General features: G+C 39.6%; 2 protein-coding genes across 2 annotated transcripts; one reads left to right on the forward strand and one right to left on the reverse strand.

The window, feature by feature from the left end:
• The first annotated feature begins 239 nt into the window (after window positions 1-239).
• LOC134678488 (decapping and exoribonuclease protein-like) lies at window positions 240-4,531 on the forward strand. The gene is made up of 4 exons (XM_063537057.1): window positions 240-986; window positions 1,136-1,400; window positions 3,551-3,689; window positions 4,168-4,531. Exons 1-4 carry the CDS (start codon window positions 500-502, stop codon window positions 4,429-4,431), a joined length of 1,155 nt encoding a protein of 384 aa, XP_063393127.1. The 5' UTR covers window positions 240-499; the 3' UTR covers window positions 4,432-4,531.
• Window positions 4,532-4,591: 60 nt separating this feature from the next.
• On the reverse strand, window positions 4,592-23,398 carry LOC134678487 (uncharacterized). The gene is made up of 9 exons (XM_063537056.1): window positions 23,003-23,398; window positions 21,259-21,405; window positions 20,840-20,935; window positions 20,069-20,185; window positions 17,161-17,236; window positions 14,347-14,410; window positions 13,323-13,433; window positions 12,345-12,409; window positions 4,592-12,028 (listed from the first exon to the last, which is right to left on the reverse strand). The coding sequence occupies exons 1-9, from the start codon at window positions 23,284-23,286 to the stop codon at window positions 8,861-8,863; spliced, it is 4,128 nt and encodes a 1,375-aa protein (XP_063393126.1). The 5' UTR covers window positions 23,287-23,398; the 3' UTR covers window positions 4,592-8,860.
• Between the last annotated feature and the right edge of the window lie 1,004 nt (window positions 23,399-24,402).

Here is a 24,402-nt window from a genome sequence, read left to right on the forward strand (position 1 = left end):
GCTTGCTTTTGTCTTCACGCTGGCGCTTTTTTATCGAACGTTGTTGGATATTCGACTGTGTTGATCACTAAATTTAACAGCGTACGGTTTTTCTAACGTCCGCCACATAAATACCATACCAACATGCGCTATGTGCAAGTATCCCTTGGCAAGCGTGGCAAGTCACCCTTCCATTGTGTGAGCGTCGGATTGTCAGACCAATGTCAATGTCATTGTCATACTCATACCCGTCAGTGGCGTCAGTGTTACATACATTTTGTAAACAACAACCTTAATTTTGTTCTGTGATTTTATTATTTATTAAATACTAAATAATACAATGAATTTAATTTAACGAAGAAAATAGTGACGGATATTCTTCTACTCCTTCCACTTTCGTAACAATGAACATTGAAGTCTAATCTTCTCACAGTCTTTTCACTGCATACGTTAATGAATTTTGTAGTATTTAAGCACACTCATTTTAATTGGCATAAAAATAAAGCAGTAATTGAGAAATATGCAACCTGAACTACCTGTGACTGCGGAAATATTCGGTGGAAATTTCCCTAATTTTGGGCGACCAACTGTAATTGGTTACATTGGATTAGAAAACCTGAAATATGCTCGAAAAATGTACAATACGAAAGTTAATTTCGATCTAAATGTTCAGTTAGAAAATGCCATTCACAAACCAGAAGGTCTAGATGTGAAATTGAATGATTTGTTGCAATTTCTCCTGGAGCATGAGGCAAGATTAAGTTTGCCCAGAGAAAACAATCTACAAAATGCAAGATTCTACTGCTACCGCGGCCTTATGACTTGTGTAGCTTGCACACCCTATGAAAATAAAGAACCATGGAAAATTGTTGCTATGCTGTTTAAAGGCAATATATTTTTATGTGCCAGGGACACAGAAGAAAAAATTAAGAGAGTAAATAATATGACCCCTGAAGAAAAGAAATTTACATCATGGGGGTATAAGTTCGAGCAATATATGTTATCAGGTTAGTAATTGTAATTATTTCTCTTAAGATTGTGAGCGTGAAATCCTCAAGCCACCTCCACACTCGGCTTTATAAGTTTTAGTTGGTGAACTGATTAATTAGTATGTTTTTCTTAACAGTTCTATGAAAAGTATTATAAATTTTTTCAGATACTCCAGATGCTGAACCTAATCCAAATATACCTGTTGATGAGACTGAAGAATTTTCGTTAGTATTTAAAACACATTTAAATCAACATAGCATAGTATACGGAGCTGAAATGGATGGGATTTGTTGTGATAGGGGACGAATTGCACCACCACCAACAACAGAACTTGGAGTGGATGCAATTGTGCAGTATCTCTCTACCAAGGAATTTGTAGAGCTTAAAACAAGCAAGCAAATGGAGCATCCACGCCAAGAAGCCAGCTTCAGGTTTGAATGTTTGGTAAACACTATACCTCTCGCGGCCTTTTCCTTAATTTTAAAAAGTGTTACAGAAATATATGTTTCTACAGTATTTTTATTTCTTCAATATTCCATTTCTAAATAAATTAATGGCCTTTGCCTACAAAAGGCATACAGATATAAAAAAAATGTAATGTACTTACAAAATACTTATCTGAAATGAAGGCTATTTCAAATTCAAATCCAAAATAAATTAATGTGCTAAACTTCCAAAATATGTGTACAATTGTGACAACTGCTCCATATCGTCAGGTGACAACTGAAACTCTCTAATTACTAAAAAACCGGGCAAGTGCGAGTCAGACTCGCGCACGAAGGGTTCCGTACCATAATGCAAAAACGGCAAAAAAAAAAAGTTCACCCATCCAAGTACTGACCCCACCTGACGTTGCTTAACTTTTTAATTGTCTAGCTATCACGGTTCGTGAGATACAGCCTGGTGACAGACGGACGGACGGACGGCTGGACAGCGAAGTCTTAGTAATAGGGTCCCGTTTTGCCCTTTGGGTACTAGGTCAGTAAATGAATGCTCAAAAAATGTTGTAGAGGGAAATGCTAGGAACACAATTTTTGACTCCGTAACTTTGTTTAGACTAGTTAGGAGGTGAACATATCAAAAGTCCCCGGCTGTAGCCCCGGTGCTGCGGGGTAGAGAGGGGTAAGAAGGTCGAATTTTTCGGTTTTTCATTGATATCTTGGAAACTTTGCATCTTAGCGACATGACTACTAAGACAAACCGAAAGCTCATAAAATTAGTTACAAGTTTTATCAAGTCAAGTTTTTCGATATCTTGAATAGTTTTTGAGATACCCACTCTTGAAAGTTTATTTAGGGATTTTAATTTTATCTTGATATCTACATCAGTGATGCTGTTAGGCCATGTTTGGTATCATTTTCGTATAAATCGGGGGTGCTGAATTCATTTATGGTATCACATTGACACTATTCCGAAGTAAAACCAAAATTAAAAAAAATATATTTTTAAAAATCCCTCTTCACGCTTAAACCGCTGAACCAATTTCGTTGAAATTTTGTATAGAAATAGTTTCAGTCTCGACACAGGACATAGGATGGTTTTTATAAGCAAAAGCATCTTTTGAGGATGTGAAAAGTGGGGTGGAAGTTTGTATGAGGAGTCAATAACCGCTGAACCGGTTTAGGTGAAATTTAGGATGGTACACATCTGTGATTTAGATGAAAATGATACCTAACATGACTTCAAACCTTACCTTAAGCAGTATTTACCTCAGGAATTCAGTTTCGTCGACGAAGTTGAATTCCTCCCATACTCCATTTCACAACTTTAAAGGATGATTATTGAGATAAAAAGTATCTTATGTCCTGTCTTGGGACTCGAAATATCTGTATACCAAATTACAATTAAATTGGTTGAGCGGTTTAAGCGTGAAGAGGAATTTAAAAAAAAAGGTATTTGTTTAAAGTTTATATGTTTTTTCTAAGGAATGGTGTCAATGTGATACCAAAAATGAATTCAGCACCCCCGATTTATACGAAAATGATACCAAACACGGCCTAGCAGCTTCACTAATGTAGATATCAAGATAAAATTGAAAGCCCTAAATAAACTTTCAAGAGCGGATATCTCAAAAACTATTCAAGATATCGAAAAACTTGACTGAATAAAACTTGTAACAAATTTTATCAGCTTTTGGTTTGTCTCTGTAGTCATGTCGCTAAGACGCAAAGTTTCCAAGATATTAGTGAAAAACCGAAAAATGAGACCTTCTTTCCCCCCTCTCCCCCCCAGCACCGGGGCTACGGCCGGGGACTTTTGATATGTTCACCTCCTAACTAGTCCAAACAAAGTAACCGAGTCAAAAATTGTGTTCCTAGCATTTCCCTCTATAACTTCTTATTTCTTGGCCTATACGGAATACGGAACCCTAAAAATTATTAAAAAAAATTTAACATTATTATGGTACTAAATAAATATGGTTTACTATGGCTATGAACTTGTAGTGGTAATTATAATTAGTGAGTTTTGGTTGTCATCTGATGATATAAAACTGAACTGTCATAGAGACTATCATTGGATGCAAGAAGTATAATTTGTATTTTGTTGACTTCCACTGAACAAGCTTGTTTTTATTTACCAGGCGATTTAAGACAAAGAAGTGGTGGTGCCAATCATTCCTTGTGGGCATAGATACTGTGCTCTGTGGATTTCGGAATGATGCTGGCATTGTAAAGGAACTTAAAACATACAGAATGAGAGATTTAACACGGATGTCACAGGTATATTTCCACCATGGATTCACTCTTTAACTACTTTGCTAGATTTTAAAACAAAATCTATCATCTTGATCAAATCCTATGGGCGTGTCTATTTATTATTCTACAAAAAAGTTATACAAAATTATTAATACAAAAGTACTTAGATTATGTCCCTTGCAGTTATCAAGGTTCCACTGTACAGCAAAAACATGAAATATTACTATAATTTCTAATTGCAATTTTTGTAGGTATAATATATTGTATATATTTCAGGGATCTTTTGATAAAAAGTTGCTATATGGGGTTTTTTGGTGGCAAAAAATCGATGTAGCTAGGCCTTATCTCTGGAAAAACGCGCAAGTTTGAGTTATTATATGTTATACGAGCGAAGCATATCCCAGGTGGTTTCGTAGTAAACCAAATAAAACTAAAACTATATGTTGTGAGATAATACATTCATTTTAATATTTATAAGGGACATTCACTTTTCTATTTTCAGAGATACTGGAATCCAAATGTTTGTTTTAACTTCTTGGATGCCTTTCTGTCATATGTAAAGAGATGTCTGGCGAGTGTAATCAGACAAAGACATGGTGATAAAGCATTAAACAATTTACAAGCATTACCACTCATCAGTATTCTTCTGGAGTGGAGCCCGGGTATGCCTGTGCAACTAGCCGGAGACTACTGCCATGAAGATGATCCCATTTTACATGAATGGTTCACCAGCAAATTTGGAAAATTAGACATAAGCAATTGCTAATTGTTGTTAGTAGTAGTTATAAGCAGTAAAAAAATGTTTATTGTAAATATTTTTGATGTTTTGTATTGGTAATTTTGAATAAATAATTATATTATAAGGATTTGTCAGTATTACTCAGCAAGATTAATATTCATACAAAACTTTGATAAAAAGACTGATAATAAATACTATCATATCATTTATTATCACTGCATAGCAAATGGTGTAAGTCAACATCCATAAAGACTAATTAACAACATGGATATCTTCACTTAAATTTAACATTCAATTATAATTGAATAATTACACTAACACTTGTTATCTTATAAATAAAAACAATAACTAACATAACAACATAATAAGAGTACATAGAAATAAACAGTGCATTCTATCAATACATCTACAAAATAATGTTAATTTCAGATTTACATAATCATCTCTTATTCTAAAAACAAAATCTCCATCATACGACTGAAACTTGTAGATATACTGTAAGGTGCGTACTGCCAACCCGTCAACATCGCGGCGGGACGGCATTTACGGAAACTGATTTCATCACAAATTCATTTAAAAACAAAATAATCTATAAAATATGTGAATTCAGTGTTAGTAAGCCGCTTAGGAGACGTGAGCAAGGTCAACCCTACACATTCGGTATAGACCTGTGATAAGCTATTGTTTCGTACCAGTATTAGTGAGATTACAACGTTAATTTATAAATTAAATTGTTTACGGTTTACGAATTGCATGGTCACCCTACATTTAGAATACCTCCATCAAATGCCGATACTCTGCTTTATCCGTAAAATGTGTGAAATGACACGAACCTAATGATTCTATTATATAGATTTTATAACTTTTATCTTCATTGGTTTGATGTTGTAGGTGTAGGGTGACCACGATTCTAGATAATTAAACCTTTACTTTGCAAAAAGGGAAAAAGGTGTTGTTACGATCCAAAAACGATCCATTAACATTTACCCAGTGTTAGTCCTGCTCACGTCTCATGAATCACCCTGTATGTAGATCCTATGTTAGTAGAACAGATGAATGTACACCTGTCTTACGGGAACTTTCTCTAACATGAGGACATATTCGCGCATACTGATGTGTCGTTTGAATATTTCTAAAATCGCGAAATGTTATTGTAGGCTGAGATCGTATTTTTTAGTAAAGGTTTCTGAAATTTCCGAGAACTTTTTCAACTTTTTGGAAACTTTCCGCAACTTGCACATCAGTATCAGTAATGGATTATCAACCACACTGGCGTCGTAACAGGATGCGGGGACGGCGTGCGAGCGAGACAGCATAGGGCTATCTCGTTTATTCTCGATTAATTTTACGTTAATCGGTTGAAAACTGTAACCTGAAAGAACATCCGGACATACAAAAGCAAAATGCACGAGTCAAAACGTAAACCTCCGCTACGATTCGGTCGATTGATTATTAGTTTATTACTTACTCAAAATATAAATGTTTTAAAATGATCATAAAGAAAATATAATTGATTTATAAACACAGGGTGACACAGGCTAGGCCAACCATTGTCAATTAAAATAAATAGTATCACATCCACATGTATGACATTAAAACAACAAACACTGTGCACAATCCTAGGAAAAATATTGATAAACATTATGCTTTAAACTTATTAAACATGTATAAATTTAAAACTATAGTGTACAACATATAGACAAATCACACTTACATAGCAGTGCACTCCTAATTATTAACATCCATAATGAAGATGAATTATAGTCATTCAAATTTGTACTCAAAAATACGTACATGGATCTTATATGTATTTTGAAATGGAATTAATGAATACTTTGTAACATGATTTACATGATTGCATGTGACTTTCTGTGCGACGTACAAAAATATATAGTACACTATGTATGTACTACAATACTAATATAGAGTGTGGTCGAATAGGACGGTTTTGATTACAAACAAGTATGAAGGGTTGTTTTCTACAGGACACCATACCATAGGATGATACTTAATCACGATAAAGGGAAGAAACTGGCTATATGATTATAAAAGAATTAGGCGTATGATGGACATTCCTAGAACTTTGGATGTGTGTGAATTCCCCAGATTATAACAGTAATGTCGATGAACGTTTAAACACTCATATTTACAAGTCAACACTTATTATGTCTTATATAACAGTAATTACCTGTATTCTAAGTAAAATTATTGTTTTATTAACGGCTGCAGTACGTGTAACGTAACTTTTGTCGCTAATTGTCAGCTTTAAACAAATTGTTTCAAGTCTTGGAATATAGGTGACACTTTTACATAAGACAAAATGTTCAACAATGTTGTGTGATAACATGATACCTAAATGTTACCTTAATAAAATATACATCTTAGCTTAAATATTAGGTACTAGCTGAATTTGGTAAGGCTTATACCAAATTGGAATAATAACACTGACACTAAGATTCTCCGTCACGGGCCCCTCCTCGAGACAAAGTTAATTACTTCGGGTTCAAAATATCTACAAGCTTTAAACAGTCTTCGGTTTCACTTACATTATACATCCCTGTCGAATCAGTGTGTCACATTTTGTACTAAGTTTTATTCAACAAACGACAAAGCTTTCAAAAAGTACATATTTTATACGGTTATATCAGGCACAGATTGAGGGCATATTTTTGTTTACATGTTATTAATGTTATGTATCTTGCATGTGTGCCTAATGCAAAGTAATTCGTAGCACCCACACAAAACATGTACTATGTATAAATAGGCCGCATAACATAAATTCATTGTTATAGACCACAAATTTCGAGCCGGCCAGAACAAAATATTTTTTACAATATGCTACTAAAACTTACATGTCGCCTAATGGTGACATGTAAGTTTTAGTAGCTTAATAGCATGTCTCGCAATTCAATGCATGTCATCAGTCATCAATGTCAATATCTAACTATACCTACTCGTACTGCGCGACTTGTATTGCTGCAATGCTAACTATGCAGCAATAAAAGTTTAACATAGCATCCATAGTAGCGGATGCAATAACATGACAAAACTATATGCCGCCCTCGAATTCTTTTCCAAATAGTCATATATGTATATACTTGTATCTCTGCAGTTTGCGCTCAAAAGTATCTGCCACAGTATAAATGGTTGATACTTTCGCGCATACTCTGATACGCTACGTTTCATGAAGACTGTACAGTATTTTTTAATTTATATTACCCTTTTTCGCAACTCATACCTACCAAATACATATTGCACCAAAAACAAGACTCGAAACAAAATGTTATTTCTGGCCGGCATTTATTTGCAACTAATGCATAATATTGGTCACTTTTTAAGCTCAATGCAGCCATTATGGCAGAATAAAAAAAATTCTGCATTTCATGCAGTTAATTGTATGTAAGTATACGTATTTATTTAGTATATCAAGTAAAATTCCTATGTGATAATAAAATATATTAAATCTTTGTGCTAACTTACAATAAATTCATTTTTTATAAACTATATACTATTCATAGTATCAATAAACCAATTGGTTATAATTTCCTAAGCGCGCTCAGCACGCATTGGTCTGTGTATATATAGATACATACTTGCTAGTTAAACAAACGAAGGATAGCAAACGTGAATTCGGTCGACGAACGCGTAACAACTCTACAACACCGTTCGTATATATTGTTTATATACATACATATTTCGTTGTTTCTATTACTAAAATCGAGCATTTGTGATGACGTGAAAGTGTGGAAGGTAGGAAACTGTACGTATGACAGTAAAGTAACCATTTTTTTAAATCTTCAGGTCACTTACGAGACGCCACTGTCGAACCTAAAGTCTGTGTTTTTTTTTTAACGGGAGAGAGCATTTCTATTTCTTTATGAACCGGTACACATTCATATTGTGACACCAGCGGGGCACTAACCCTTAAATTGTTTTTGTTGTCAGCACAATTTACATAATAATAAGCTAGTGCCTCTGTTAAATAATTATTTCATTAGGTATGTTTAAGTAGCAGCTAGTTACTACTGTAAGTAGTAGCTAAACTGTACAATATTTTGTTATAATACACGCGGTATAATGTGGGTTCATCTACTTGGTTCATAAAGTCGATCACCACGAGTGTAAAATGTTACACAATATTTTCACGCAATCAAAGGTGGGGATGGGGGTTGATAACTTAATACCCACAGGGGTATCAATTAGATTAGCGTCAACACCGATAGCTCGGTTAACAACTAATGCTCGTTTATCACAATCTCACTGTAAATTTATTGACTCAACGTTTTGGGAGCGTACCGTGCGATCCAACGACAAGAAAACTTATTAGCAGTTAACCTTCACTGAAGGCATACGAGGTCATTGTACACAGTAGAGATACGGAACTCTTCAATATCTGTACAAATATAAAGCGGGCCTAGATTTATATAGGTACATTCTGCGCGGCGGTGAAGGGTGACTAGAGGTCGACGTAGGGCGGGCCGTCGATCTTGTCGAGGTCGGCGAGCAGCTCGGCGGCGGGCGTGAGGGGCTCCAGCATGTCCATCTCGTGCAGCGGCGAGCCCAGCGCCTCGCCCTCCAGCGCGCCGCCGGCCGCACCAGCGCCGCCCAGCGCGCCGCACACCTCCACCGAGTTGCCGTTGATGAGGAAGTCGCGATTGCTGTAGCTGAACACGCTGCGCTCCTCTGCCAGCTGCGGCGTCGACGGCACCGACTTGGACGAAATCCCATTCGACGCGGTGGAGTACTCACTCGGCCCGAACAATTCTCGAGGGCGACGTGAATCTATTTGCAAATTTGGCGCCGCTCGTTTGAAAGGTAACGGAGTGCTTGGAACTGAACGTGATGTATAGTATTTATTTTTGTCCGTTACCAACTCTGACAGATCGAATTCGATGCTGTGCGCGCGTTTCAAAAAATCCTCGACGTTGTCGGGTGCGGCCGAGGTGTCTTCCGGGTAAGAATGGTTAAAATGGTTAGCTAATTGGCCGGGAGACTGGTCGAGTAATTCCTCGTCGCCGGGGATGAGTGAGGTCAACTGCTCGTCCGACAGAATCTGCTGCTCCGGCAACGGATCGCAACCGTTGCTCAAAGGATTGCCGGAGCTTAGAAGGTTTTGAGCGGCTGTCGAATTAAGTACATTGTTGCTACTGTCTATGGCGTCATAAATTTTATCCAACGTCTCCGGGTTGAGACCTGCTTTAGATATGTCACAAGTATCGGCTAGAGAGCCAAAGTCGCAGAACTCGTTGGGCACGGGAGTGGGCGGCACGGAGCCGACGGGCGTGTGCATGTAGGACGCGAGCGGCCCGCCCACTCCCTGCTTCAACGGCACCGATTGCGAGCGGAAGCAGGCCTCGTGGTCCGCTCGGTAGCTCCCCAGGGACTCCTGGAAGAACTGACTCACCTCACTCGACAGAGGGTCCGCTGACAGTGGCTGAGACATATCTCCGTTTATACCGTCTCGAAACTGTACATTCGGAAGAAAATTTAAATGAAGATTGCTGGAGCCATTCGACACGCCCGCGTTACACTGGAACATGTGGCTCTTATATTGTGATGTCAATATGTTGGGCGAAGGAGGCGCCGACATGGGTTGGCAATATTTGACGTTCGGCCCGCATAAAGATGTTTTATGAAAAAACTTTTGATCGTTCGGAATAGCAAACGGCTTAGAGTTGGGGTCTCCGACGCCCAACGACAACGGGTTTCTCCTCTTCCTCCCGTTGAGCTTGGGTATGGGTCGGGGACAGAGTCGCGAGCGCGGCACCGGCGTGTTGCGCGGGCTCACGAAGGGGCTGGCGGCCGTGCTGTGCGAGATGGGCGATGTCTGCAGCGACCCGCCCATCATCGCGGGCTTGCTCATCTTTGACGGGCTATGACCTCTCTGGACGAACCCGACCGGAGATTTAGTATGAAAATTTCCTGGGGAGTGGCAACCGTCCGAGATGGGAACGAAGTCATATTGCTGCGTTCTTGTGGTTGGACTTTGAGGTACATTGTGACTGTTACCGTTGTAGAGATGTGTTCCCGTCGCCGTCGATACCTGACCTTGACCGCCCGGATTTGTGTAGGGCATAGCGGATCCGTTGCCGTTAGTGATAGTCGCACGATGTTTATGAATGTTCGATTCGGTTTGGCCGGTCGAAGTCGATCCGTTAACGGTCGAAATACCGGTATTTATGACTGGTTTGAATGCCCCTTCCGTGACCACGGACTTGGCAATGTTAACGGGCAATGGATCGCGTACGTTTTCTCTAGGCAGCTGAATTTCCTTATTCAATGGGAGGCTCTGAGAACTGGACCCGCTTTGATTCTTTAGATTTTTCGCAAGTAACTCCCGCAGCTGAGATATTTTTTCATTTTTACCTTGGCTATGATCGTCTTGCGGGTCCAGGCCTGTGTCTAAAAAAGCAGCAGCGTCACCACATGCGGGCGCGGGCGGCGGCGGCGGCGGCGGGGGCGGCTCGCCGTCGCGCTGGTGGAAGTACTGCAGCAGCTCCTCCTCGTGCTCCTGGCTGTTGCCTTCGTTGAGGTAGTCGTCGAGCGCGTGCTTGTCGATGTTGCAAATGCTGATCACGCGCTCTCTGTTCAGTATTTCAGAGTGTTTCTCTTCGCATATCATGCCCGTCTTGATGTTGATTCCGTCCAAGCCGCAGCACGTGTCAGGAGTGGCCGGCCGCTCCGGCGAATCGGTCCCGTCCGTAGAGGTCCTTTTCGTTCTAGTGATCCGTTCCAGTGCAGGTTTCCGTATTCTGCTGCGCTCACACTTAGGCGTCGGAGCCTTCACCGACCGTGTCGGACTCGCCGCCTCCTGTTGCTCCCGGGCCAGCGCCGCGGCGGTGCTTTTGGACCGGCTCGATACGTTTTTTGGATCCTCTAAAAAAGCAACCTCTGAACGACTTGACGATTCCGCTCCGGTCCCGGAAGCGGAGGTGGAGGCGGCTAGCGCCTGCCGTGCGGCACTCAGCTTGCCGCCCAGAATCTCGGCGGCTCGCATTTTTTTCGGCAGGTATTCGGTCCTGGGAAAATCCTCCGGCGCGTGCGCGGTGGGCACTGCGGGCGGCGCTCGGCTGTCGGCCGGCGAAGGTCGAGGCGAACCCGCCCGCGTCTCACTCTGGTACGTCTCCAGTATCAGCTTTTTTCCCGGCAGGTGAAGGCGCACGGGTGCCGGCGGCGGCTCGGGCGGCCGTCGGCGCTGCCAATCCGTGCGCTCGGTGGACAAGTCAAGAGAAGCGTCGCTGCTGAGGTTGATCGGGAGGTTGTGAGTCGCGTCCGCCGGTAGAGTGAGGTCGCGCGGGGCGTAGGGAGGCTCGAACACGTAAGCGTCGGGGCGGTAGTCGTGACCGGGGATGGCAGGATGCGGCGCGGGCGGCGGGTGCGCCCGCGGCGGGGCGGCGTACGGCGGGAAGGATGGGGGGCGCGCCTCGTACACGTAGGCGGGCTGGTAGTGGTAGGGGGGCTCGGCGGCGGGCTCGCTCTCGTGCTTGACGGGCGCGTGCGCGGCGTGCCCGGGCGGCGCGTGCCCGCCGCGCGCGCCATGCGTCGTGTATGATGTGGACGGTGGCGACTCGCTCGATATTTCCACACCTTTATTCTTCTTCGGTCGACCTGGTGTACCCTGCGTCTACAAATGAAAATGCACGTGTTTATTTACGTATCAAACTGCTCCGTTAGTTATTTTCTTTAATTATTTACGGTGACGGACCGACGCAGGCTGCGGGCCGCAGCCCGCCGTGCCCGATGCCGCCACACCCGATGATCCGTCACCGTAAACGTAAGCTCCTGATGACACTCCTATGTACGGAGTGAAACATGTCGAGCGTTTTTCGACTTAAAATACAGTGACCCGTTCTTAATATATTTAATATGTCTGTGTCTCACGGAAATTTTGTTATTAAAATTAATTTTCTAATGTAGATAATAGTACAAAGAATGCTAACCTGCAGTTTCCGTTTAAGCTGTTTCATCAATTGTCTGTTTGTTGGATCCTCCGAAGATCCTGGCACTGGAAAAAAATAATTAAAAATCTGAATACTTAATTATAGTTTTCTTTCATTTATTCGAATGAAATAAAACTAAAGCAATTGTTATAATTGACATTTTATTGTGACATTATTCACAACCAGCTAGGCGTGGGCGAAAAGGGCCGTCGCCCACGGCCTCGCCCCCCAAGGGGGACCTCGCGCGCTGCCCTTTCGAGCACAGTGAAAGAAAAAGGCCTCAGAGATGCGATTTCGCCCACGGCTAGATTCGTTCACGTTACGCTACTGCTCACAACTACTACTTATTAGTATTACATACTTAGGAAGGTATTAAGGGTAAATTAATCAAAATTATTATCTGATTTATGAGCAATTCTTGTTTATTTATATATGTATATTTCGGAAATGGCTCAAACAATTTCGATGAAATTTGCTATATGGGGGTTTTAGAAATATCGATCTAGCTAGGTCTTACCTCTGGGAAAATGCACACATTTGAGCTTTTATATGTTTTCCGAGCAAAGTTCGGTCGCCCAGTTATTTTTTTTAACTTCCGGACGTGCAGTGACAGTTCCAACATACTGGACAACTTTACTGTGCGGGCAATACACGGTGCCACAGAATAATTAATAGTACTACCGTACAGAAAGGAAACTTCCTACAAAAACGAAGTTTGACAGCGGTTCAGGATCGAATCCTGCTGTCTCTTTCTAATATATGGCACTATCCCTTTCGGCTATTTAGGGTTGCCAAAAATCAAGTGATTATCTTATCTGTGGTCGTGCACAGATAAGATAATCACAAATCACAAAAGAAAGTCAAGTGGTGCCAACCCTAATAATGTTCGGTCGGAGCAATGCTGAGCCGAGCGGAGCAGAGTTTGACCGAAGTCAGGAGTTTCGCACCCCTAGCTATACTAGAGTTGTGGAGACGTACCGTGCGACGGGGCGAGGGGCGGCGGGGTGTGGCTGGGCGGCGCGGGCGCACGCGACGCTCCCGCCGACGCCACATGCCGAGACAGCTCCAACATGCTCGACAACTTTATGCCTGTTCGCAACAGTGTTATGTCATGTACACTATATACAGTCAGTAGCAGAAGTTGCTAAGCGGGCAAAGTGTTAAAAATGAACTATGCACATCTCTATAGTAGATAGAATAAGAGCGCGTGAAGGTCATTTTTAAAACATACCCGCTTAGCTATTTCTGCTTTATTTATTGATTAGAAAAATATCTTATCAATAACCTTTTAACCATTTGACATTCCTTTCTAATCACTCGATTTCGAGCCATAATTCTTAATGTAGGGATGCGTTTTTGTTTTAAGTATGTATAATATTTAGGTTGAGCATTACTACTTTACGATCAACGACTTCTACAATTCCCTACAAACCGCGGCGCTTCTAACCATCAACGCCCCAAAAACATATTTGTTAGGCGGCTAGACACTTATACAGGGTGGAAAGATAAGTCGGGCCCTGGAGGGAAACTACCTTAAATCCTTAAGCTGGCTCATTTTACTTAAAGGAGACATTGCTTTCTTTTTAAAAAGAAATTAAACTGCATTCAAAGTATTTTTCTTTTTTTCTTCAATTTGGCTTGTCTAAAAAAATCTTGAGTACTAAATATTAGATTTTATGAATATTTTGTACGACAGACGAGTGTAAGACCTAATGTTTCTTAGAGAAATGTTATCATTAACATTAACTGTATCGACAAGTAGAATAAAATGGCGAGTTTTTATCTTTGGATTTTTTAGTCGGTTCGAGTCACGGGCGAGGCAAGCGAGTTTTAGAAAATCTTTGAATGCAGTTTGGTTTCTTTTTAAAAATAAAGGAATGTCTCCTTTAAGCCAGCTTAAGGATTTAAGGTAGTTTCCCTCCAGGGCCCGACTTATCTTTCCACCCTGTATACCTACAGGGCAAACTTACATTAATAATTACTGTAAATTTATAACTCTTACCTAATTTACTTTCCGCCCAGTCAAGCACAGTCCGCTCAACGTCCCTCGATGTATCACGCAACCCCTGGAACAGATTTTTTATTTATTTACATATTTAGAACTAGGGAATGCAAATCGGTTATTTTTTGTATGGAAATAACCGCGGTTTCGGTTAATAACCGATTATTTCCATACAAAAAATAACCGAAAATAACCGATTTGCATTCCCTATTTAGAACACACCAGTTGTAATACACATACAGAGATGGGCATTAAGCGATTAACTTTTTAATCGACTAATCAATCGATTAAAAAAGTTAATCGTCAAAATTAATCGCGATTAATTTAGTCGACCTAACATACGATTGAAATTGAACAGTGGCGTGCCTAGGGTTTAGGAGTAAGGCAAGCCGAAAGATATGTTTTCGTAATAAATGTCCAATCTCACTCTTTGGACTCAAATGAATTTGCTAGCGTATCGCGGCGAGCTATCACAGCGCACAGCACAGGGCATACATACTAGGTACTACCATAACTACTAGATAGAATTTTACAAACATATCAGAGGGCCTACCGCGTACACTGAAATTTGCAAATTGCATGTTTCTTTCTCTGTCACTCTAATTACGCCTTAATTGGAGTAAACCAACAATCCTTGTGTTTTGTAAACGGCCGTACAAAATGTTCTTTTAATGCGACTGACTTATCTGAGAATACACAAGTCGGGTGTTGGTTTTGGCGCGGAAATGATATATATCCCGTTTTTCTACAAAGTTTAACGATATTACCTTGATTTCGTCGAGTAATACGTGGACGCATCTCATACCATCACAAGAAACAACTTCATCCATTGTCAACACTTATAAACGTCACAACAAACGAACAAATCCACATTCACTACTTAATTCAAATTCACTTCAATAAATTGACCTTTCGTTACTTTCGACTCGACTAAATAATAATACACTTGAAGTAAACGCGTGCCCGTGTGAACTTATGCAGCTAACTTCACACCAAAAGCTCGGCTTAAATCGCCTTATAAAATTGCTATACATACCAACAAATAGTTACATCGTTCTATGGCGTTTGTAGGCTTAGACCGCCTAGAGCGGGACGAAAAAGCAAGCTCGCACTCGTCGGCTTGCAACCGCAACAAACCGACGAGTGCGAGCAGGATAGCTGAATTCTCAGCAGATATTCATCCTACGCCTGATTTCTTTCGCGCGGAAGAGGCGCCACGGCAAAATTTTGCAACACGCTGGCGCCGCGGTCCGCGCGCTGTAGCTTGAATTTAATAATACGGGTTCATTTGGCGCGCGGTTTAAAAATAATCTATATTGATTATTGATCTTATCACTACGTAATTTCGGTAAGGCAACTAAGGCAAGCCCGGCTTTTGGACTTGTATGGAAGTACCGCCACTGAAATTGAATTAATCTTAATATTAATCCATTAAATTTCTCGATTGAAAGTAGACAGGACACTGGTGGTCATTTTTGTATGTAACTAAAAATCAAAACTTCTTGCGTACACATTAAAAACCATTCCAGTGTTATAAATGTGCTTCAATAGTATAGGATGGTTACATTGGTTACTATAATAATGCGGATAACTTAGCGCGGCATCTCTAGGTAAGGGTTTAGGGCTTGTAGCGCAGGTATAAAAATTAGAAAGAGAACGACGTATGTGTATGAAAGAGCAAACACATTACTTACCTCTTATCAGTTGTTTTCTATAAGGTTTCAACTTGTCAATGCAGTAATTACTTACTACTTACATCGAACGGATACTATCCTATCGAAGACGGTCGAAATTAATAGTCTCCAAGTGAACATACATAAAAATTCGTCTGTTACTTATATTATTTATAAATGTTTCAGACGAATTAGGCACCTCGTCCTTTTTTTTTAAGTCGGTTAAAAAGACCATATGTATTGCTAAAATTAATCGAGAGAAAATTAATCGAACTAATTAATCGATTAAAAAAATTAATCGCCGGTAATTAGTCGACGATTAATTTAATCGTGACAATATTAGTCGGAGCTTTTCGACTAAAATTAATTAATCGTCACTTTTAATCGTTGCTCGCGATTAAGTCGGTTAATTTTAATCGTTAATCGTCAGTCGATTACATTTTGCCCAACTCTGTAACACATATTATATTAGTTTTAGAAGATCTGATTATCTCTCTCTCTCTGACCTGATTTCTTTGTGATGTGTGTGTTTGATTGAGATTTGATTGGTCTCGTTTGAGATTTATTTGAAGATTTTTTAGATTTTTAGGCAAAAACTACTAAACTTATACCGTACCTACCGTACTGTTGAAGGCTTATGTTGTAACTCACATGCAGTTGCAATCGCGGCTAAGCGCTGTTTTTAGGGTTCCGTACCCAAAGGGTAAAACGGGACCCTATTACTAAGACTTCGCTGTCCGTCCGTCCGTCCGTCCGTCCATCCGTCCGTCCGTCCGTCCGTCTGTCACCAGGCTGTATCTCACGAACCGTGATAGCTAGACAGTTGAAATTTTCACAGATGATGTATTTCTGTTGCCGCTATAACAACAAATACTAAAAACAGAATAAAATAAAGATTTAAATGGGGCTCCCATACAACAAACGTGATTTTTGACCAAAGTTAAGCAACGTCGGGAGCGGTCAGTACTTGGATGGGTGACCGTTTTTTTTTTTTTGCATTATGGTACGGAACCCTTCGTGCGCGAGTCCGACTCGCACTTGCCCGGTTTTTTTTATGTTAGTTCGAGAAGTGAGACCACTTGAGGTGTCATGAGCTTTGTAGGTATTCAAATATGTGTATAACAGTTCAGAAGTACCATACCTTTGACGATTCACCCAAATCTGGTAACTGTGGAACTTCCAATTTAATCTTTTTTCGAAGGCCAGCATAGCAATACCTGCAATTCATACGTTAAACATCACTCAAACAAATAATTATTGGCAGCTCCGTCACTTTTATTAACATAGACCTACCGTGCACCGACATAAACAAGCATTAGAAGTATGTCAATCATAACAACGCTCTTTACTTTGTTTTATTTATTATTTAGGTATAATCATACGTGTGCTAACTTGGGGCATGAATACTAAAGTGACGTAGCAAAATATTTTATCGACAAAAAATGTTACTATTATGAATTCTCGTCAAAATAATAAAACAATGAAAACAAGGCAGCAAACAGCATAACACTTTCCGCGTGGCGCATTTGGATTTAGTTTTTGAGTAAAGTTCGTATTTTTATTTTATCATAGTAGTGAACGCACGTATTCGCATAGCGTCTTTGTCTGTATTAAACATAGGTATGTTATAGCATAACACATTTATGTATGGGTGTAATATTCCGAGACTGAAATCCGTAACAAACCATGAAGTATTTATGGCACCTATAACTGAAGTATAGTAGGGTTACGAATGTGACTCTGTCAAACCATTTCATTATACAGTATATTATTATAATTAATTGCGAAGCTTCCATGAGTCGAGCCTAAGAATCGGGACATCAGAAAGATGATGATGTATTGTTATAATTAAATAATTACAGGTATGTACTACCAACCTATCAATACAGTGCAGCCAGGCTCATTTATGCATTCTGGCTCAGAATGCATAATGTTATTTAACTGAATGAACAAATCAAAACACTTCAGTTATTTTCTAGTGACCATTCTTAGCATACTCGCCTCGTTTAGTTAAAATAAGCCTTGTTTCTATCTAACAAACATAACTTTTAATTTAATGTGACACATACTCGTAAAGACCAAAGACAAAAGATGGTAATTTAAGGTAATTCGTTGGATGTTTGAAGGAATTTTATAAATAACATAAAATTAAAATCTCGCTCTTATAATGCACATATATATTCTATTGTAGTATACATAATTCATGATGACATAGCGTAAGCGTTTACAATGATATTAATATGCAAAGATAATTAATGAGTCATGAAACTCATGAACTACTACTAAGAAATCGCTGAGCAAGTTATTGAGAATTGAGATGATAAAACCTTATAACACGAACATGGCAATGGATTGCTCGCAGTAATGTATTACTTTATATATATTATTTTATTCGCTTTGCTGCATGCAGCATCAATCAGTTGGTAGCAAAATATATTTATACGGGCTATTAATGAATTAGTTCGCAACAGCTAGAGTTCAATGCGCTTCTTTAAGGCCAGTGCAGACGGGAACAAATTTTACGTCAATCTGATTAAATTGTCTGATCAAATCATGTGGTGTATACGCAAACGCCAATTTGGTTCGCCGATTTCGACCGCCTCGCCTATTATGATATTACCGATAAAATGGATGGGTGGACGCAAGAATACCAATTTGTACGCGTTTGGGGCATTTTACTTTTAATTTAGTTTCTGATTTGTATCAGACAATTCAATTGTTATCCGTCCAGTAGGAGTTTATTGTTTTATTATATAAAATCATACTAATACTAAATAAAAAGCAATCAATAAGTACCTCATCCGTCGCATCAATAAATACCAGTGCAATGATTAAAAAAACAAACGACGCCAGAATAATACACGACGATATAATTTTCAGCCGATTATGGAAAAGCCAACAGAAAAGGTTATTAATTTAGCAGTCTTGTGTATGTGGGTGAGTACCTATGTTGTGTCGTCCTACTAGCCTACTACTTGCGTCGAAGCTACTGTGTCGATTTCTGGTGAAAATTATGAATAAAGTGACAATTGGGGCATTTTTATCATCGAATCTGATGACATACATTATATAACCCTGCGGCGGTAGCATTTTTATCGCTCGTCACCATGCCTGTCATGTTCTACAAGTATAATATGTAAGTGCGAAAGGGACGGGCATAGTGACAGGCGATAAAAATGGAATCATGCTGCGCCCGCTGATTACTTACCAACCTTTAAAATAGAAAAATATGTAATAAAATAAACAAATAGTTAGATGCTTCAAGTGTTTCAATTACTTTTAATGTTTGGTTCTTTAGTCAAAATTAGGAAATTTTTGGATTAGTAAGAGCAGGTATATTTTACTTAAAACATAAATATGTGACAAATTCATAGTTATTAATAGTATTTGCTGCTAAGACAGAACAGGCTGGCTCATGTTGACGGACTTGTGAGTTACGTACACAACATACAAATGTGTACACTTACATTCCTTTAATTTCTACAAACGTTTGTAAACTAAAACCTCGTTCCGATGTTGGACTAGATAAAATTTATTATTATTGCGCAATTTTAATGGCAGTGCAAATAAAGAAAGGATGGAGCTGAGCTGATGACAGTCGGAATATGGTCAAATTAACTCCTCGACAAAAAAAAAATGTTGATTAACCTCATTAGAAAGGTCTTATGGGTCATCTACACTATCGGCGATGATAGACGATGACTGGCGGGCATAGGATGGATGGAGGAGGACGATGACTGGGGGATAGTGTAGAGGCCGTCCTCGGCAGTCATCGTCTATCATAGCCAATATCGCCTGCCACCCATGAGTTGTCGGTTTTTAGGGCACACAATGTGTGAACATCAAAGGGAATCGCCGGGTGGTTGCGTTGTATGTGGATGCTTGCACGACGATCTTGCCGATGAATAGACGATGATACTATCAAGTATCAACGATCATCGCCAATAGTGTAGAGGAGGCAATAAGGAGGCGATGATAGGCGTGCAAAAGACAGGACGTACAGTCAGCAATAAAATTGTTTTGTAAATCTATGTTGTTTTTTTCATTACCTTGAATTTCCGCGCGTTCCAAGTCGTCTGGGGCGCACGCTGGGATACACTTGCTTCATCACTTTACCAAAATCAGCTGTAGATAGTGGCTTCATGTTGCTGCTCATGCAATGCGCTCTACAAAAATAGAATAAAATAATTTAGACTAGAGGCATATTGTCGAGTAATTTATGTAGTCAGTACATTTACTGCCATCATTCGACACAAATGCTTAACACGTTTAGAATACCATTTGACTATGATCCTTATTTTTTACTGATGTGTGTTAAATTTATTAAATGTCAAAAAGTATCGCCATCGGATCGAGAATTGGCCAAAGGTATGCTGCCATCTTTTCATAGGGATCAAAGTCAAATAGCTTACTAAAAGTGTTAGATAGCAGTAAATGTACTGACTACATAATTTACTTTGACAATATTCTTCTATTTCAAATTCTCTTTGGTACTATTAATAAAAGCAGCCCCTTTAAAAGCAGTGTTACGGCACAATAACTAATAGTACTACCGTACAGAAAATTCAGTCCTTCACAAAAGTCAGATTTAGGTATACAATTATACCTATACTCGCCACCTGCAGCAAATGAAACTTATAACCGCGCACGAACCGTGAATCTCCTTTGCGCGAGCGCCACGTGACACGACTATCGTGCGGTGGACCGGCAGCCCACTGCCATACGCCTGCCCTGCCCGGGAGGCCAGCCGGCCAAATGTACCTAAACTGCATAGTGACACCCCCCTGGTTAAGGTGTTAGTGGTTATGGACTACACTTACATGTATTCATCATACACATCCTGCTTGGGCAACGAGACATCAGGATCAACTTCCAAATGCGTTTGTATCCATGTTACAGTCTGCTGGAGTTCGGCCCTGTCAAATCATTCATTAAATCAATAAACAAAATAAATTATCAAATGGCGCTATAATGTAGGGACAATGAGAAAACAATGGAAAATGCTGTTTTAAAAATAACTTATGAATAATTTATTATGCTTTTACGTGTATTTTATCGTCATATCAGACGGAAGCAAGACGCAGATCTTCCCCAAGAATCTTCATATTAAGGACTAGGGACTGGACATGGGCTACATTATTGGGCTTGGCATTGACTAATATGAATTTATTAAAGCACATTAAAATATGAATAAGAAATCACTTTATTTACAAATAAATAAAAGAGTGAGCGGAATCACCTGGAGCCTAACGGGTTTATTGGCTGCTTTAGTGGATCATGTGGTGGTATGCCAGTGGGCAGCCGCAAGTACAAGAGGAGTCTCTCTGCGCCACTCAGAGATTCCACTTCCTCTAACAGCTGGGCCACTCGCTGTCTTCCTTCGTGGCTGCAAAACAAGCATTACATTTGTAATTAAAGTTATCAACATACTCAAAGACAGTAAAACAATATATATTACAGAAATTTTGTAAAAGTGAGGTTGTGAAAGTGAAACATGGGTATACAACAAAGAAAATGATTTTTGAAACTAAGGTAAGTATGCCACTTTTTTTTCGTAGCCTAGACTACAATTACAAAATCTTCAAGGCATCTCAAGTAATCAAACTCATTATAATACACATCTCTGCACATCATGCACACTGATTTTAAAAGGGTAGAATAGTCATAGCAAAAATGAAAGGTCATAGGGAGAGAATGTCATATTATACAAATTGATATTTTTACACCTAGTCCACAACAAGTCCAAGAATTATACCTAAAACATGTCTAACATATATTTAAGAAAATATGGAAACAATCCAAACACGCAAAATAATAATCAATGGTTGTTGATTAGCAGAAAATGCCCAGTATAACTAACTATCACGAGACTCCTAAACTGTCGTGTTGTTGCAACAGGTTACTAATTTTGCAAGTTCTAAATTCTACAGAAACACACAGTATTGGTCTTTTACAATGGAATCTCAAAAAATAGAACATATAAAGGAAGTAGCAATACAAGAGTAGGAATCCCTGCATTAAGGTATTTATAAACACAATTACTGAAAACAAGTAGTAACTGTGTATAAAATGATATTTTGATATTAAATATGAATAGAGGAGCCATTCAGCTCCAAAAGATAAGATATTATATTTTGTTTCATTCTTTATAGAGCGTGATTTTCAGTATTCAGGTTTTAATTATTGAACTTATACTTTATTTTTTAATAAATTTTGGGGACATGTTTTCGTTTATGAACTATTTGAAGCTCGGAGTAATTAACAACGGAGACGCCATGTCTAAAATTTTCGGTACAAAATAGTCTGCCGTTTTTTGCGGGGGAGGGGTACATCAAATGTATAGGTACGTCATGTCAGATAAACGTCAGTCCATACATATGGTTGACCATTGGCCGCCTATTTTCGACAGAGGGGAATGCCTGTTAATGGCGCCTCCATTGTTAATTACTCCGAGATTTGAAGTCACTTAATATTACTTTTGCGAGGGTGTCATCAGTATAGAAATGCACACATCATTTATTTGCTGCAACCATGGCATTGCAAGATGTTCTATTATTTTAGTCAGTACAGACATGGACTCTACTAGAGTGCGGCAACATTTTTAAACCATAATTATAGATTATTTCATAGAAGATTTTGATATATAATCCTGAAAGTAAATGATAGCATTATGGCATGTTTAGGCTAGAACCATGTAAAACTCTGGTTTAATATATAAATCAAGTTTGAACACATTGTTTATTTCCAATTCTTTGAGTTGCTGTGGTTTTTATCATATATTAGTAACACCACTATTAAATTTATTTTATGAATATGTATCTGTCAGAACTTTTTGAAAACATTATTCTTCCAAAACTGACAGCAATTATAGTTGTTGTGTTCAATATAATGGTTTGCATTGTGAGATAATGAAACATTGGCCACTAGACAGTTGAGCCCAACGCCTAAGAACGAAGAATGATGTTATGGTAAAGTTAGATCACCTGAGGGTGTTCTCGATAAATTGTTGCATGGAAGCTATTTTTTCAGAGTCCATTCTGGGCTCTTTGCTCCTGGAGGGCCCGGCAGCAGGATCCGTGGCAATCGATGGCCCCGGATCTTCGGTTGAAGCGGAAATACTATCTTTATCGTAAGACGCAGTTTGCGTATGTTTTGGATGATTGACATTTTCTTGATGAAGTTTCGCGTCATCCACTAGTTCTCTTTCGGATTTAACATTTTTCACACCATCTTTAGCCCACGGTTGAAATGGAGCTGTGCTATCCATTTTAACCCACGTAGGATATAAAAATAATATTACTAGTTTTCATATTGTACATTTTCTTATCTGATAAATGCGTAACAAAACTCCATCTTGACATTTGATCAGCTGTGCGGTGAGGTGGAGCGAAGGGGGACTAATATTTTTTTTTAATATTTGTTAATGAAGGAGTATGGTTATCAGACAAAAAATATGCACAATTTCCCGGAATGCAATTTCGTTTATACTGTTTTCATCAATTTCATCATTCATCACTACTTCGACTACTATTCATCATACATATCAAACGAAGAGTTAAAGCTGTAACAGACTACCGCACCGCACGCAAACTTGGTGCGCTGTACTGGCTCGGTGCGTCTATCTCGCTCTAACTTATAGCTGGTCCTTCGTCTCGCGGATCGGCTGGCGCTCGCCCTGCTCGCGCTCGCAACCAAGCAGGATGCCTCTTGGGTCCTACAAATCCTGCAAGCCCCGCCCAAAGAGAATATAATCACCCGCCCACCGCTGTAGTCCGCCGCGTAGGATTGTGTGTGGGTTGTCGTCCTACTTTGCGGACTACCGTGTTTGACGTATGACAACAATGCGCGCCATTTTTTTGAAATTTATAAAGAAAATCGCTGTTTTTGGGACCAGAAATCACCCAATCACTCCAACAAACAATGGAGAAATAGGCATTGCAACAATTATTACCAATACTTAAGAAATATGACGCTCTCTGGCGAATTTTTAGCAGTTACTTTTCCCACACTCTTTTTTATTTTTATCCAATAACAAGAAAATACATAGCAGAAGAGCTATTTTCTTTTTTTTTTAATTGCACGTATCATTTTCTAGATTAAGTTGACCGACACTTGTGAGAAACGAAGCAGTACTAGTGATGGACGGCAAAACAGGTACCGTGTGTGAGCTATTTCTTGCTCCGTAATCCTGCGAGGCGGACTACAACGTAGGAGGGTGTGTGAGCTATATCCAACGCCGTAGTCCTGCGAGGCGGACTACAAGGTAGGAGTGTGAATGGGGGGTCCTCCATTCTATAGCGCCCTCCAGACTATGCGCGTGAATCGCGGGCGAAGCCGCGAACGTGAGTGTGGAGTCTAGTTCGCTGATATGCGAAATCGACTC

This window comes from Cydia fagiglandana, chromosome Z, assembly GCF_963556715.1.
Source record: "Cydia fagiglandana chromosome Z, ilCydFagi1.1, whole genome shotgun sequence".
NCBI classification, from domain to species: domain Eukaryota; kingdom Metazoa; phylum Arthropoda; class Insecta; order Lepidoptera; family Tortricidae; genus Cydia; species Cydia fagiglandana.